We start from the raw sequence: 15,652 nt of genomic DNA on the forward strand, positions 1-15,652 counted from the left end.
AATACTTATTATCTTTTTTGTGCCACCCGTATAGAGTAGCTCCCGAATTATGTAATCCAGATACGCATTTGAAAAAAGACTTCCAAAATATGTAATCTGGAAGCCTTTTTTTTGTAAACTAATCATGCATCTAAAAAAACGCTTCCAGATTATGTAATCCGAAAGCTAATTACTAATTTGAAAAAAAGACTTCTAGATTACGTAATCCAGAATATTACAAAGGGGTATTTTTGGAAATACAAAAATTTATGGAAGTGAGAAAAGAATATACGGATGCAGGAAGAAACAGGAAAGAAATTGCATATAAATTAATAAGTGTACTGACAAAATATATCTAATCAATTAAAAAAAGTTGGCAAATTCTTCCTGCACCATATCAGTTTCATATCAATTTTATAAATTTTCAAAACTACCCTCCTCCACCAAATCAATTTTTTAAATTTCCAAAACTACCCTTATTCCAAATTAAAAAATCCAAAATAATAATTATAATTGAGAAATAAAAAAATACATGCTGGAAAAAAAATTCTGAACACAACTAAACTGGATAAAAAAATTCAGAATTCAAAAATATGTTTTGAAAATTGAAATCCAAAATATTTTAGATAAAAATTTCAAAAATAATTTTTCCCATTTTTGTGTAAGGTTATTTTCATCATTTAGGAGGGGTATTTTTGTCATCTTCTAGAACTGATTAGATGCATGCTGAAATTCATATGGTGGAGGGAGAAATTGCCACAACTCTTTAGTATTTATTTTTGCAGAATGTATTATTATCTATTCTGGAATTTGATTTCTGGAATAAAGGGTATTTTCGAAATTTTAAAATTGTATTGGGTGCAGGTTCAAAAATGTTGGGTGTAGGAAGAATTTGCCGTAATTAGCTTAGAATAAAAATGTTTCATATTTTTGGTTAGTTTTTTTTTCTTTTTTGGGTTTATTTTTAGCAAGCTTGGGCCCAATGAGAATGCAGGTCCAGTGTGTAACGAGCCTAAAAATAGTTCCCTCCTTTAGGTGCTTCAATTCCTATTACGTTTCAGTTTCATTTTTCGTTTCGTTGCTGCTAAAACCGCTACTTGCAGAGAGAGGCTCAGCAAAATCACTGCATTCAGATTTAGTTTCGAAGAATTTGAAAGTTTTCGCCCGAAATCTCTCTATTAGGTAACCTAATTAATCCCGAACTTCTTTTTTGTTTCTTTTCATGATTTTTATGTTCATGTGATTATGAATTGTTCTCTGTAGCCAATCACTTACGGGTTTTTTTTCTTCGTCTTTCAAGTTTAACATAGGTTGAAGTTGGTGTTTGTGTTGCGAATCTTGTATGCATTATTTTATCTGGAATGTCAGTCAAATTGGTATGCACGCTAGGTGCTCGCCATAATTCCTAAACCACAAACTTCCGTGGTTTCCCCAAACACTGTCATCTAGTTTTTAATTATTTCAAAAATCAACAATATTTTAATCATGTTGTTTGAGTGATTCTCTGTGCTACCCTGTGGGTGGGAAATATCAAAATACATTTCGATTATTCAAAGTTTGTTAATGTAATAATTAAATAATAATAACAGCATGGGATTTGACCATCTACATCTATCTATCTGTAGTAAATTTTTTGTCTTAATTCTGTTCAAGCTTCCTTAAAGTAAGTTTACATGTTACTATATTCTTTCTGGAAGACAATATTGTGTTCATGTATTGGCGGGAACTCTGACATATGTTATTCAGTCCACACTTCAATTGGAAATTAACAAATTTGTGACGGATGTACGATTTTAGATATGTATATATGGTCATGGCCGTTCAACTTGCTATAATGGGGATATTCCTTCCCTGGCCAATATGATATTTGCTAATGAAATCTGGGTACTTCAGAAGTTGCACCAAGAGGGGATCCATGTTTTTTTTTTCTGTTGTTACCTTCTTGATTGCTAATGAGATAACAAGTTTAGTTGGCAACGTGTTATGAAGTTTCGTTCATGCGATTGAAATTATACAACAAACCTTGCTCTGAATCTGATAATATTTAAAAGGACAAATTGAATATGAAGACAATGAAATTGGTTTATTAATTTTACTCTTCAATCTTGATATTAAGAGCTTCACAATTGGATTACAATACAATCATCAGCATATCTTTTTTATTCTGAAGATTCTGACTTTTACCATACTGCAGTTTGAATAAATAGACATGTCTGAGACTGAAGTAAATCCAACTATTAGCAAGTCGACTGGATTGCCTCGAAAGCGCTTCTATCGAGCACGAGCACACAGCAATCCACTGAGTGACTCTCACTTCCCTGTGTCAATATCACCCAGCCATGTTGACTATTCCCTCCATTACCCTCAGCTCTTTCTCTCGTCTGGTCAAGCTGATAGTTCCAAAAGGATTCAGTTTGCTGATGTTGGTTGTGGTTTTGGAGGGCTGCTCATAAGCCTTTCCACTCTATTCCCTGAAACACTGATGATTGGAATGGAACTTAGGGATAAAGTTACTGAGTATGTCAAGGAACGAATTTCATCTTTAAGGGTAGCAAATCCAGGTCAATATCAAAACGTTTCTGTGGTGCGAACTAACTCCATGAAGTACATACCCAATTACTTTGGGAAAGGGCAGCTCTCAAAGATGTTTTTCTTGTTTCCTGATCCTCATTTTAAAGAGAAGAATCATCGTCGCAGGGTTATCAGTCCATTCTTGCTAGATGAGTATGCTTATGTTCTTGAGGTTGGTGGAATTATATATACAATAACGGATGTAGAAGAGCTTGGAGACTGGATGAAGTCTTGTCTGGAGAATCATCCTATGTTCGAAGCTCTGACTGAGAAAGAACTTGAGGCAGATCCAGTTGTTAAGCTCTTATGCTCTGCAACTGAAGAAGGCCAAAAAGTTGCTAGGAATGGAGGACAAACTTTCCAGGCTGTATTCAGACGTATCGTGCCATCAAATCAAACATCCTAGACTTCTGCTGCCTAACCCAGTTGTGCTGCGATTGAAAGTGAAAAAAAATGCTTGCTACATGATTGAAAAAGGCTACTTTATTGCTATAAAGTTGGCTTCACAGGGATCACATGGCCTTTACCATCTTTTTATATACAATGTGTGTGCGTATTTTCATTTTTATTTAACTCCAACTTATGCGATATTAATACCAAAACTATCATGGAGTGTTGTAGTTCTCGACTGAACCTTTTTATTTTGTCACTGGTGACAGTTTTGGTTCGTTCAAATTTGCCAGCAATTAGGGTCTTGGGTTATTTAAATTCGATTAAGTTATGCTAACTCACTAAATTGGAACAAAAATACAAGTCTTAAATTAAATAATTATAAGATTAAGTATGTTTAGTTATTGTAAAATGGGGAAATTTTAATTTGAGTCCTATAATTTTTCTTCTTCAAATTTTACAATGAAAAAAATATAGAAACTAAAATTAAAATTATTTAGTTTTATAGGAATTAAAAAGAGGTAATTATCATAAAATATTTGGCCTTGCCCTATATCTTATTCCCCAAACTCCATGAAGTCACTGGTTGTAGTTTGGTGTAAAGTCAGCCCTTCTAGGATCAAGAAAACATCTTGTGAAAAGGGCTTTGAATGGTCACCTGATACAAATTCCTGAACCATATTGTTCACTTCAATCAAACTACTCCCGGGTGTTTTCTTTATCCTATTGCTTCTAATGAGTTTCCTAACATTTGAAACACCTTCCCACTTCCCAAGTTCTGCATATATGTTAGCAAGCAACACATAGTTTCCAGACTCTTCAGGCTCAAGCTCCAAAAGTTGTTCCATGGCAACAGCAGCAATCTCAAGATTACGATGAATCCTGCAAGAGCTCAACAAAGTGTTCCATATCCTGGAATCTGGTTGCATTGGCATAGTCATTATTGTGTCAAGTGCCTGATGAAGCCGTCCGCAGCGTCCTAGAAGATCAACTAGGCAACCATAGTGCTCAATCTCTGGCTCTAAATGATGATCCACCCTCATAACATCAAAATATCTCAACCCCTCTTTCCACAACCCTGCATGAACACAAGCTGACAAAACACCAACAAATGTTACCCCATTAGGCGCCACTCCTGCATTCTGCATATCTTCAAAAACTCGTATTGCAGCATACCCTTTTCCATGATTAGCCAGTCCCCCAATCATGGTACTCCAACAAATCACATCCTTCTCAACCATCTGATCAAACAACCCCAAAGATTCATCAATGCAGCCACACTTAGAATACATTTCAATCAGTGCATTACACACAGCAGTCTTCTTCAAAAACCCACTTTTCTCCGAGTACTTGTGAATCCACTTTCCAACTTCAAGAGCGCCAAGCTGTGCACACGCCGGCAGAACAGATATAACACTTATCTCATCAGGTTCAATACCCACAACTTGCATCTCGCGAAAAATCTCTAACGCTTCGACGGAACACCCTGCTCTAGCATACCCATTAATCATAGTCGTCCAAGACACGATTGTCCTACAAGGCATTTCATCAAACGCTTCCCTCGCACTCTTCATCTGCCCCAACCTCGCATGCCCCGAGATTAAACTATTCCACGAAACCGAGTCTCGATCAGCCATTTCCTCAAACACTTGGTATGCACCACTCAAATCGCCACACTTCGTGTACATGTCAATCAGTGCGTTATCCGTTATTGCGTGCGACTTGGGTCCAAACTTGCACACTTGCGCGTGAACTTGCTGCCCGAGACGATGACACAGAATGCCGGCACACGACTTTATCACCGAAGGGAACGTGAATTTGTCTGGCAGTGCTGATTTCATTGCATGTCTCAGCATTTCGTTGAATACAGTAATTGCTAGAGAATGTTTGTGATTATGAGTGCAGGTTCTGATTATTGCGTTGTAAGAGAACACGTTTGGGTCCTCTAGATTTTGGAATATCAAGGTCGCGTAATCCACGTGACCCAAGTTGTCGCACAGATCCAACATTTTGGTGGCCAGAAAGTTGCTCTGTGAAAGTGACAACTTCACGATGTGAGCGTGAAGCTTCTTCAGTTCCGAGATTTTCGAGCAGGTTCTCAGGGTTGTGACGAAACGGTTTTCTAATTCTCTTACTCCCATCGATGAACGAGGGTCGACTATTGAGTACGATTCTGAACAAGTGTTCGAAGCGTCGTTTGATTGATCAGGGAAAGCAAGCACATGGGGTTGTGGAGAAGCTAGGGTTTAGGCGTGATTTGGTTTTGAACAATGATCTTATACATATGTACTCAAAATGTGGTACAGTGGATTTGGCTTGTTTGGTGTTTGTTCGGATGCCTCAGAGAAATGTAGTGTCTTGGACGTCTCTAATATGTGGATATCTGCAAAATGGTGATGCCAAAGCCTCTTTGGTTTTGTTTTCTAAAATGGGTCGTTCAGATATTAGACCAAATGAGTTCACACTATCCACGAGTCTAAAAGCATCTGGGAATTTGGGAATCGCTCAGATTGGAATGCAGATACATGGCTTTTGTGCAAAATCTAATTTTGATTGGGTACCTGTTGTGGGCAATTCTACGATGGACATGTACTGCAAGTGTGGTATGGTTAGGGAGGCAGCGCAAGTGTTCAACACTTTGCCAGAGAGAAATGTTATAAGTTGGAATGTAATGATTGCTGGGTACTGCAACAATGGAAATGGTGGAGAGGCTTTGAATTTATTTAGGGAAATGCAAGCGACGGGGGAAGTTCCAGATGGATATACATATTCAAGCTCGTTGAAGGCGTGTAATTGTGCTGGTGCAGTGAGAGAAGGAATGCAAATCCATGCTGCGTTAATCAGACATGGATATCCTTACTTGGCTGAATCAGCTGTTGCAGGTGCTTTGGTTGATCTGTATGTCAAATGCAGGCGCATGGCTGAAGCTAGGAGGGTGTTCGATCGAATTGAAGAGAAGAGTGTGAGGTCTTGGAGCACACTAATTCTTGGTTATGCACATGAAGATAGTTTGACAGAAGCCATGGACTTGTTTAGGGAGTTGAGAGAGAGCAGACTTAGAATGGATGGGTTTGTACTCTCGAGTCTCATAGGGGTATTTGCTGATTTTGCTCTTGCAGAGCAAGGGAAGCAAATGCATGCTTATGCAATAAAGGTGCCGTATGGTTTATTGGAAATGTCTGTGGCTAATTCAGTTCTGGATATGTACATGAAATGTGGACTAATAGATGAGGCAGATGCACTTTTCAGAGAGATGCTAGCAAGAAATGTGGTTTCATGGACCGTTATGATCACGGGTTATGGGAAACACGGTATTGGGAATAAGGCAGTTGAACTGTTTAACCAAATGCAATTGAACGGAATCGAACCTGATGGTGTAACTTATTTGGCTGTGCTCTCAGCTTGCAGCCATTCTGGACTCATCAAAGAAGGTAAAAAATACTTCTCTAGTTTATGTAACAATCAGCAAATCCAACCGCAAGTAGAGCATTATGCTTGCATGGTTGATCTCCTTGGACGACGTGGACTCTTGAAGGATGCAAAGGATCTCATTGAGAAAATGCCCCTAAAGCCAAATGTGGGCATATGGCAAACATTACTTAGTGTTTGTAGAATGCATGCAGATGTGGAAATGGGGAAACAAGTGGGAGAAATACTTTTGAGATTGGATGGTAATAATCCAGCCAACTATGTCATTATGTCAAACATGTATGCTGATGGAGGGTATTGGAAAGAGAGTGAGAAACTAAGAGAAACCGCGAAGAGAAAGGGATTGAAGAAAGAAGCAGGACGTAGTTGGGTAGAGATAGACAGAGAAATTCACATTTTTTACAATGGAGATTGCATGCATCCTCTCATAGGGGAAATTCATGAAGTGTTGAAAGAAGTGGAGAAGAGGGTGAAGGATGAAATGGGGTATGCTCATGGTGTAAATTTTGCCTTGCATGATGTTGAAGAGGAGTCAAAGGTGGAAAGTTTGAGGGTTCATAGCGAGAAATTGGCTATTGGGTTGGTTTTGGTTAGACGTGGACTAAAAGGAGAAAGTGTGATTAGAATTTTCAAGAACTTGAGGGTTTGTGGGGATTGTCATGCATTCATCAAGGGTTTGTCAAAGGTTTTGAAGATTGTTTTTGTCGTGAGAGATGCAAATAGGTTTCACAGATTTGAGAACGGCTTGTGTTCATGTGGAGATTACTGGTGAACTGATAGAAAAGTTATAACCAAATTGAATTAACTCCTACCACTCACCCTATTGGCATATATTTTAAAAAAAAACTGAAGTTCTAGCACTTATATTCCCTAACGACCATTTATATAGGTAAAATGGACAATAAACAGAATAAAAATACAATTAAATGACCTCTTGATCTTTCAAAAATAATAAAACCAACGGACAGAAAAAAACTACGGTCCTTTTGACAGATCGAAAATGTGTCGACGAAATAAGTAGGGACGAAAATTAGGGAAATAAATAAAGCTTAACTTTTCTATCTTAGTCTTTAAATATTATTTTACCAGTCAAATTGGTTTAGCGTCCCATTTCGTTAACAAATTGAACTGAATTTACAGGCAAAATCTACTTAATAGTTCAGTACTGGACGAGTCAATTTCGATTTCGGTGATCGACCGTCCGAGTCAAATAGCACATAAAAATATATAATAAATAAACAATAATAGTTATGACAATGTTAAATAAATCAATGCACATCTTGAAACAGTTATGACAACGTTGAATGAGTTAATGCGTATCCTGAAATACACGGAAAATATCTCCAACATAACAAATAAAATTGGTTAACAGAAAGATGCACGTCCTTGGTTTCAAGGGATCACTATGCATTAATAACTAATGTTCAGCTAGGGGTGGCAATGCTGGCTGCCCCGCCTCGTATAGGCCCTCCCCGCGCAAGGAGTGTGGGCTCATTTCACTGACCCACCTCACATAAGAAGTAACCTGCGAGCTTGCGGACCAACCTGCATAAGAAATATTTTTTTTTTCAAAAAATTAAAATTTCATTAATTACGAAACAAATTATTCCTACTACTTAAAAAATAAAATTTTATCTCTCAATTCATTCGATTAAGATAAACATAATTAAGTTTTGCTTTGCATATATTTTTTCTATATATGTATGTCAATGTATAAAAATATCTTATCAAAGTTTTGCTACAAAATATTTTAATGAATATGACTAATTTTTTAACTATGCTATTGAAATCTCTTCTTTATATTATTTTTTTATTAATAATTTTTAAATATAAGACTTTATTTAAAACTAAATTCATTATCACTCTTCATACTAACTCCATGACTCAACTAAAGGTCTGGTTCTGGGTAACCTCTAAAGTTCCTTCTACTTGTTTTTCCTTTTCTGACTGGTGTTTGAGTCTCCTGGTTTGTATGTATTCGGTTAAGCATAAGTGATTTATTTAGATTGGTCATATTGCATTTGTTCTAGTAGGAAGTTAGTGACAAACTTCTGGGAGAAAGGGTTGTTCGATTCTGTAAGATTTTGTACATGGGTTGGATCACCCTTAAAGTGGTTCTTATATATTTTTTATTGGTGATAAAAAAAACAAACTCCTTAAATGATTAAAATAAAACATTATTTTTTTAGTACATTAAATTCAATTTTTTTAAATAAAATAATGCCACACTGCAATAATGGATGAATGTGGTACGATTTTTTTTTACAAAAAATATTTTTTTTTATGCGGGTCAGTGGGCTTAACTCGCCCCGCTATTGGCCCACGCGGGCTGCAGGTTATGCGGGGCGGGCCTAAGTAAGGTATGTTTTTCATATTCTACCATAACACACCTAAAATATTATACTTACTTGAGCATCGGAGTGTCATTCACAGGAAACCCCCCGACCGACCGAGTATCAGCATTGAAGGAAGGAGACTTAAAAGAATTTGGAGATCACCAACACATTAGCAATTGTACATCCAGTCATAGGTACTATCTAGGCTCCTCAACTTATACTGGTATAATGGACATCCACTGTGAGGCTAAGGTAGTATTCAATATTCAACAATAAGTCAACCAGCAACAATGGTGTCAACAACCCATCAGGGTCAAGGTCCATCAACCAATACTATAAATAGAGCCCTTTGTGGAGAAGTAAGGTACGTTTTTCATATTCTACCAAAACACACCTATAATAAAATACTTACTTGAGCGTCAGAGTGTCATTCACAGGTAACCCCCGACCGACCGAGCATCAACATTGAAAAAATGATAATTAAAGGAATCTGGAGACCACCAATACCTCAACGATCCTAAAAAATTATAAATACTGTCTGGACTGCTCAACCTACTCGTACACCTATTGGGAATTTAGTTGAAATGGTCTTATAATTTACACCGAACTAATTTGGATTTGTTACGAAAATATTGACTTTGATTATAGATAGTTATTTAAAAATTGTATCTGATGAGTTTATCTAAGTAGTCGATAATGTAATTTTTTTATAATGCTCACCATCAAAATTAAATAAAATATTGTTCGAAATATTAAATCCTGCTGTAAGTACCTTTTAAGCATCAAATAAGTACAAACGATTGACCCATTAACTTTTGTGCCATTTGTTAATTCCACATGAAATCTGTGAAAAGGGGAGATTATGAAGAAATTTCGGAAGGGAGTTATCTCTCTTATTTTCATGTTCTTTTACAATCAAGAATATGAATTCTTGCCCTTTTTATGTAATTTTATTCCTAAAATATGGTCAGATTTACCATAAATTTCATCTTACAATTGTTTGACTTACAAGAAGGCGGTGCTGCCACTCTCTGCAGGAACAACCCCATTGGATGAATTGCTAAAGTTGAGAATTCTGAGGTTCAAGAAAACATTCCAGTCCTCCATGCCACCAAAACATTACTACTATCAACCTGTTCTCTACAATTTTATTGTATCCCTCATGCAATCTTCTTTTAATATATATTATTTTATTCGTCATGCAATTTTATTTAAATATATTTTAGCTAGTAGGAAGGATAGATGAAAACTGATACGAAGCATACTACAAGCACATCTTTTAATAGGAAATAATAACAAAATAAGTTTGCTTTTTGTAACTCTTTTATTGATAGAATAAAAATTTATCTTCATTCAGAAAAACAATACAATCCACGAAATTCAAATTTAAAATCCTTAAAAACAAATTATCACTTGATTTGTCATCGATTTAAAAAAATATAAAATACTCTCTCCAATTAAGAAATACTCTATTCATTAATTCGATACTGAATTCATTCCCTTCCCTTCCCTTTCGTCTTTGCCTACTTCAGCACAGACCAAGTTTGTGTTATCCATCCCTGAACTTAAGTATGTTCCCCTAAGCCTTGTTGTGCTAGTAGAGTTTTCGTATTGCACATCCAACTGAAGAAAAGTGGGTTTAAGAATTAAAAAAAAAACGAGAGCTTTAATCCTAGTTTTAAAAAATGACAATGAAAACAAAGAATGATAAAATTAAAATATATTTTAACCCCGATTGAACCATTGCTATAAATAAAAGAAATAAAGAAATAAATACATTCAAATTTATAGCCTGTGCAACTGACAATCTCTACCATGGAAGTCATTCCAAAACATGGAAGTTGGATTCCTAATATGCTTCTCAGGTTGGATTCCTAAAGAAGGGATGATCGAGGGCTTGAAGAGCTGTTAGCCGTTTGGTTGGGTCATATGATAATAAGCCATGCAACAAGTCAGTTAAGGAGGACCTTGAAGAGTCCACACTTCGAGATACAATATCCTACATTAAGAATAATTATAGGTCATTACAAACCTTCATATAACTGCACTAATTAATTGAAGATTCAAGCCCAGGGATTACTGATAAGGCAGGAATTAGGAAACATAACAAACCTTCAGATGACCAAGTTTCTTTACTGCATTGATGCTCTCCCTTGAAATAGCTCCTTCAGGCCATCTTAGTCTTGATCCACGCTTGAAATACTTTTCTGCACCCTTACTACGCATTCAAGAGCACATAAACAAAAGAGATGTTATTGTGTAAATTTATTAAACTCAATAATTATTCAGCATTTTGTTTTCCCATTCAGTCATTGATTCGTAATATGGAAGACTCACCCTGGATGTATCTAAAACCAAATTGGAAGGGGAATTAAAGGAAAAATCTATAAATTCACCACTTACTTGGACCTTCGAATCATGTTCTCCGGAATAGGTCCCAAAACTCTCTCCATCATTGCCAGGTGCTCCAAGTTTTCATGTGTCTGAAACAACGCTTCACCCTGACAAAAGTTCCACACATTTAGACCCTGAGACTAGTTGTTCCAGATTCAGGTCACACCTAATATATATTGATAGATGGGAAACAAACCGAGCATAGTTCGATAAGAATACATCCAACACTCCACAGATCACATGGATATGACCACCCTAGACCTGCAATTATAATTAAAGATGCAGGTGAGAATCCATTATCAAGAACACAATATGCTACAGATTCCAGTGGTCTAATTTTATTTGGTCAGACAATGCTCGATCAAGTAAATAGCCATATAACAGTCTCTAATGGCCTCATTGCATCAGATCATGACTAGATTTGGCTCTTATGATTTTTTATCATACCTCCTCACAATATCAACGTTAGAAAATATCCATAATGAGCAGTCCACTTAAAGACAAGGTAGAAAATTATCAAATGTACAAGTGAAACAAGGGGGGCACCAAAAAGTAGTGCAAGAAAATAGATATAAAACATGCAAAATAATGAGAAAAATACTGTAAAAAAAATGTCTTTTACTGCAGTGCAGGGGACTCGCCAGAAGATTACAGTAAACAACAAGAAGTCCAGGATAATAAAAAGTTACAAACAAGCATGTAGTCCCTGAAAGTTTGAGAACAGAAGTGCTGTACAAATTGACAACATTTCAACATGTTAAAATGCTTTAGTCATCATCCATAATTTTCGTTCACGGACACCACATATTTTCTATGTTACACACTTTTATAGGGCAATAGAAAAACAAGGAAACATTCTCAGCAGCCAAAAACATACTTAGTTACCTAGAATAATCTCAGGGGCTCTGTAATGCCTTGTAGAAACAATGGAGCTATGATTCTGATTATCATGTGCAGTACTACCAAAATCAATCAGCTTAATAGCACTAGACTTGGGCAAGCACCTGAACTGCGTTTCATCTGAGGAAACTCTCTGTACCAATCCAATTATTTTCCTTAAGTATATTATAACTGAGTCTACAAACATTATTATGTTTCCACCCAAAAATGTTAAATACCTTATAGCTAGGGAGCTTTACATATTCAGAAGAAACTAGAAGAATATTTTCTGGCTTCAGATCAGTGTGGATTAGGCGTAGTTCATGCATATCTGAATATGATAAAGAATAAGAAAAAGTTAAAATACGCAGACACAGCTAAGATACACTCTATCCCTGGAAAAAGAAAGTGGGCCAAGGGAAAATCCATGGTTTGATCAGTAAGCAAGAGACTTAGGAATGAAACAAGAGAAATAAACTGAAGGCCAAGAATAATCCACAGACATGCTACAGATTCCAAAAGCTGTCGTCCAAATTCCCGAACAAGATCCACAGGGAATGGGCAGTATTTATTTCTCTTTAGAAAATCAAATAAGCTTGGTCCAAGCTTCTCAAAGACCTGATAACACCATTAAAATGCATTGAAAGGAATGTTTCTGCTTAGTTATCAAATCCACGAATAAAGCCCACACGGACATAAATGAAAACACTATAGCTGAACTTAACAAATCATTCATTTGCAAGATGAATGAGGATTAATCACTATCCTTCCCAAAGAACAAGAAGCAGAACAGAGAACAAAGAGGCATGCACATAGCACTGGAGGAATAAAAACTAAATTCAGATTTATTCAAAATTTCAAGCATTTCATCCATTCTCAAAACAACCCAAAATTAACCCCTCCTCATCCCCACCTCTAGAACGTAATAAATCATCTCCCACACCAATTTTCTCAAAATAAACTTTTTGAATATAGTAAATCAAGGAAATGTATTCTTTAATGAAATATAATAAGCATACTTACAATGCATATGTGATTTCGGTAATCAAACCAGTTTCGGATCTGCACACACCTGCAAATAGTATACAGAATGAAATAAATACTATAAACAATGAGCAAATAAAAAAAAATCCAGTATCCAGTTTCCTCCATAAGATTCTACCGTGAATTTCCTTTATCATTCTTCGCTAGATGTTGAAGCACATCAACCTCGAGCATTGCTGCATCCCGATATTTCCGTATGCTTCTAACTACCTTGACAGCCACATATTCTCTAGTTTGGCGGTCCCAACATTCCAATACCCGACCAAATGTGCCTACAGCACTAGCAACATGCTGAATGACACAAGCACAGTGACAAAAAAATTAAAATCTTTTGTATTGAGAGGACACTTGACCGCTAACCTTCACCCATCTTGCCGAGGATTTTATCTGTTTAAAAATGATAAAAAAAAATTAGCACAAAAAAAAAAAAAAACACCACTCTTGCATGGTGATAACAGAATCCAACAGATTAATATTTGCGATAAAAGAAAATTAACCTAAATTTTCAAATTCATCTAAATAAGACAATTAAACAAGAAATCCCTAACACTAAAAAAATTACATCTAGGAGTGAGATTTTCGCCAAGATTGAAGACATAATGTCCTTCGCGATCGTCGTCCCTTTTCGGAGGTGAAGCGTGTTTTCTTTCAATTCCTTCGTCACCAGGTACCGGCAGAGCCAGTTGAGACTACAATGAACAATGTAAAAAGCTGAGCATAAACACTTGAATACGAAACCCTAATCCAATCCGAATTGGAAAATGGAAAGAACCCTACCTCGTGCACGGTGGGAGGGGCTACGTCCCATGCGAGACGAGGGCGTTTCCGCGTACGTTCCCTTTCCATGTGATTATTACAGAACTAATTAATAATCGAACATATCTGCGAACAAAAAAGACTAAATCTCTATGATTTAAACTCTGAAATCGCTGCGGTGGAAAGGGGAAGAAAATGCAGTTGCACAGAGAAAATTTCCGTTGAGCTACGATGGCAAAACTAATAGACCTTAGGGTTCAGTTTTTTTTTTCCTTTTGTCTTTATAAAAAAAGTTGCTTGTGACTGCCGCAGTTAAACGACAGCGTTTACTGACGTGCTTAAATTAATAATATAATTATGACAATAATATTTTATAATAATTAAAACTTTAAAGCGGATAAGTTTTAAAATAATATCATATTATAATAATAATTTATATACTTTTAAAAAAAATAAAATTTAGGTTGTTATTACGTCAAAAATAGTATTAAATGTAAAGTTATTAACATATTCATGACAAAAACTTCAAAAATAGTTGTTTTGTAAACAAAATAAAAAATCACATTGTGAATAATTTATGTGTGGAATATGAAGTAATCCAGTCCAAAATATTACTTTGTAAAACAATTACTTATAATTTTAATATTTTGAGAATAAGTTATTTTATAAGAGATAATTGATCTTAAAACATGTAATATTCTATAAGATTGTGTTTTGATTGAATAGAAAATTTGAAGAAATAGATTTGAAGTTATTTGAGAGAAAGGTGTAAAGAAAGTAAAGTTGTTTGGATTAGGGTATATTAGAATGGATTTGTAAGAAAAGTTTGTGAGTGATATTGTAAGAAGATTTTTAATTTTTTTTAAAATATGTAAAATATAAGTTTACAAATTTATCCTAATCTTTAAAAATATTTGAATAATAAAATATGAGATATTTTTGTATAGATTGAAGTTAATTAAAATATTTGATGTAAAAAATATTTTTTTTATTGAATAATTTTATTTTTATTATATATACATATAATAAAATATTTTATAAAATCAATTTTTTTTATTAATACTATTATTTAATAAATTTATTTTAATTATTATTAAATATATAATTTATATTTATATTTATTATTATTGTTTATAATTTATTATTATTATTGTAATATATATATATATAAATATATATAAAGTGTTATTTTATATGTATAAAAAATCAAAGGATAATTTTAAATTTTTAGTAATATTATATATAAAAAAATAGTTTCTTTGTTTTTCTTGGTTGCATACCAATAATTGTCTTTACTCCTCTTTCACAACTCATTTTCCTTCCTCTTCACAATTAAATGAACACAAACAAACGAACATTTTATTCGCTTTTCAATCCGAATGTATAAATTTATTCACTTTTAAATGTTAATTTGAATGAATGTGCAAACAAAGATTATTTGTTTGAATTTCGATTTAATAAGACAAAATGAATGAAAAATACTTAATAATCTAAAACTTCAACATTATTTACAATTAAATCATTGATTTAAATATATGTGTAATAGCAATATGTGATGGATAATATATATCAAATAGTATAGTTTAATTTAATGGAGCAATTTATTAAAATTCCATTATCATTTATATATTTCACGTGTATTAACCTATTGAAAAGTATTATGATTTAAAGTAATGACTTGAATTCATTAGTTCAAATATCCTTTCATTCAACTTGTGCTGTTTTTGTAAGAAAAAAATTCATAATTTATTTTAGGAAAGTTCATATATTAAAATATTTTTTTAGTATAAAAAAACTACTAGAATGTTGAAAGGTTATAGCTCATTTGGTTTTCTTACCTCTATAAATCAAGGTTGTATAGATTTTTTTTTAAT

General features: G+C 34.6%; 4 protein-coding genes across 5 annotated transcripts; 2 read left to right on the forward strand and 2 right to left on the reverse strand.

The window, feature by feature from the left end:
- The first annotated feature begins 1,016 nt into the window (after positions 1-1,016).
- Positions 1,017-3,225, forward strand: LOC137821535 (tRNA (guanine-N(7)-)-methyltransferase). Its single transcript, XM_068626174.1, has 2 exons — positions 1,017-1,161; positions 2,174-3,225. The coding sequence occupies exon 2, from the start codon at positions 2,189-2,191 to the stop codon at positions 2,954-2,956; it is 768 nt and encodes a 255-aa protein (XP_068482275.1). The 5' UTR covers positions 1,017-1,161; positions 2,174-2,188; the 3' UTR covers positions 2,957-3,225.
- Positions 3,226-3,416: 191 nt separating this feature from the next.
- On the reverse strand, positions 3,417-5,081 carry LOC137821534 (pentatricopeptide repeat-containing protein At2g20540). The gene has a single exon (XM_068626173.1). The coding sequence runs from the start codon at positions 5,079-5,081 to the stop codon at positions 3,498-3,500; it is 1,584 nt and encodes a 527-aa protein (XP_068482274.1). The 3' UTR covers positions 3,417-3,497.
- Positions 5,082-5,083: 2 nt separating this feature from the next.
- LOC137821533 (putative pentatricopeptide repeat-containing protein At3g15130) lies at positions 5,084-7,235 on the forward strand. The gene has a single exon (XM_068626172.1). The coding sequence runs from the start codon at positions 5,084-5,086 to the stop codon at positions 7,139-7,141; it is 2,058 nt and encodes a 685-aa protein (XP_068482273.1). The 3' UTR covers positions 7,142-7,235.
- A 3,175-nt stretch (positions 7,236-10,410) lies between these two features.
- LOC137821176 (serine/threonine-protein kinase AFC3) lies at positions 10,411-14,037 on the reverse strand. 2 transcript variants are annotated; one of them, XM_068625644.1, is made up of 12 exons: positions 13,800-14,037; positions 13,585-13,711; positions 13,383-13,409; positions 13,141-13,294; positions 13,002-13,050; positions 12,482-12,596; positions 12,218-12,309; positions 11,985-12,132; positions 11,296-11,360; positions 11,109-11,206; positions 10,818-10,923; positions 10,411-10,704 (listed from the first exon to the last, which is right to left on the reverse strand). In XM_068625644.1, exons 1-12 carry the CDS (start codon positions 13,866-13,868, stop codon positions 10,567-10,569), a joined length of 1,188 nt encoding a protein of 395 aa, XP_068481745.1. In that variant the 5' UTR covers positions 13,869-14,037; the 3' UTR covers positions 10,411-10,566. The 2 variants fall into 2 exon arrangements, with proteins under 2 accessions (XP_068481745.1, XP_068481746.1); XM_068625645.1 differs by lacking the exon at positions 12,482-12,596.
- Positions 14,038-15,652: the final 1,615 nt, after the last annotated feature.

The sequence above is a fragment of the Phaseolus vulgaris genome, chromosome 9, assembly GCF_000499845.2.
Source record: "Phaseolus vulgaris cultivar G19833 chromosome 9, P. vulgaris v2.0, whole genome shotgun sequence".
NCBI lineage: Eukaryota > Viridiplantae > Streptophyta > Magnoliopsida > Fabales > Fabaceae > Phaseolus > Phaseolus vulgaris.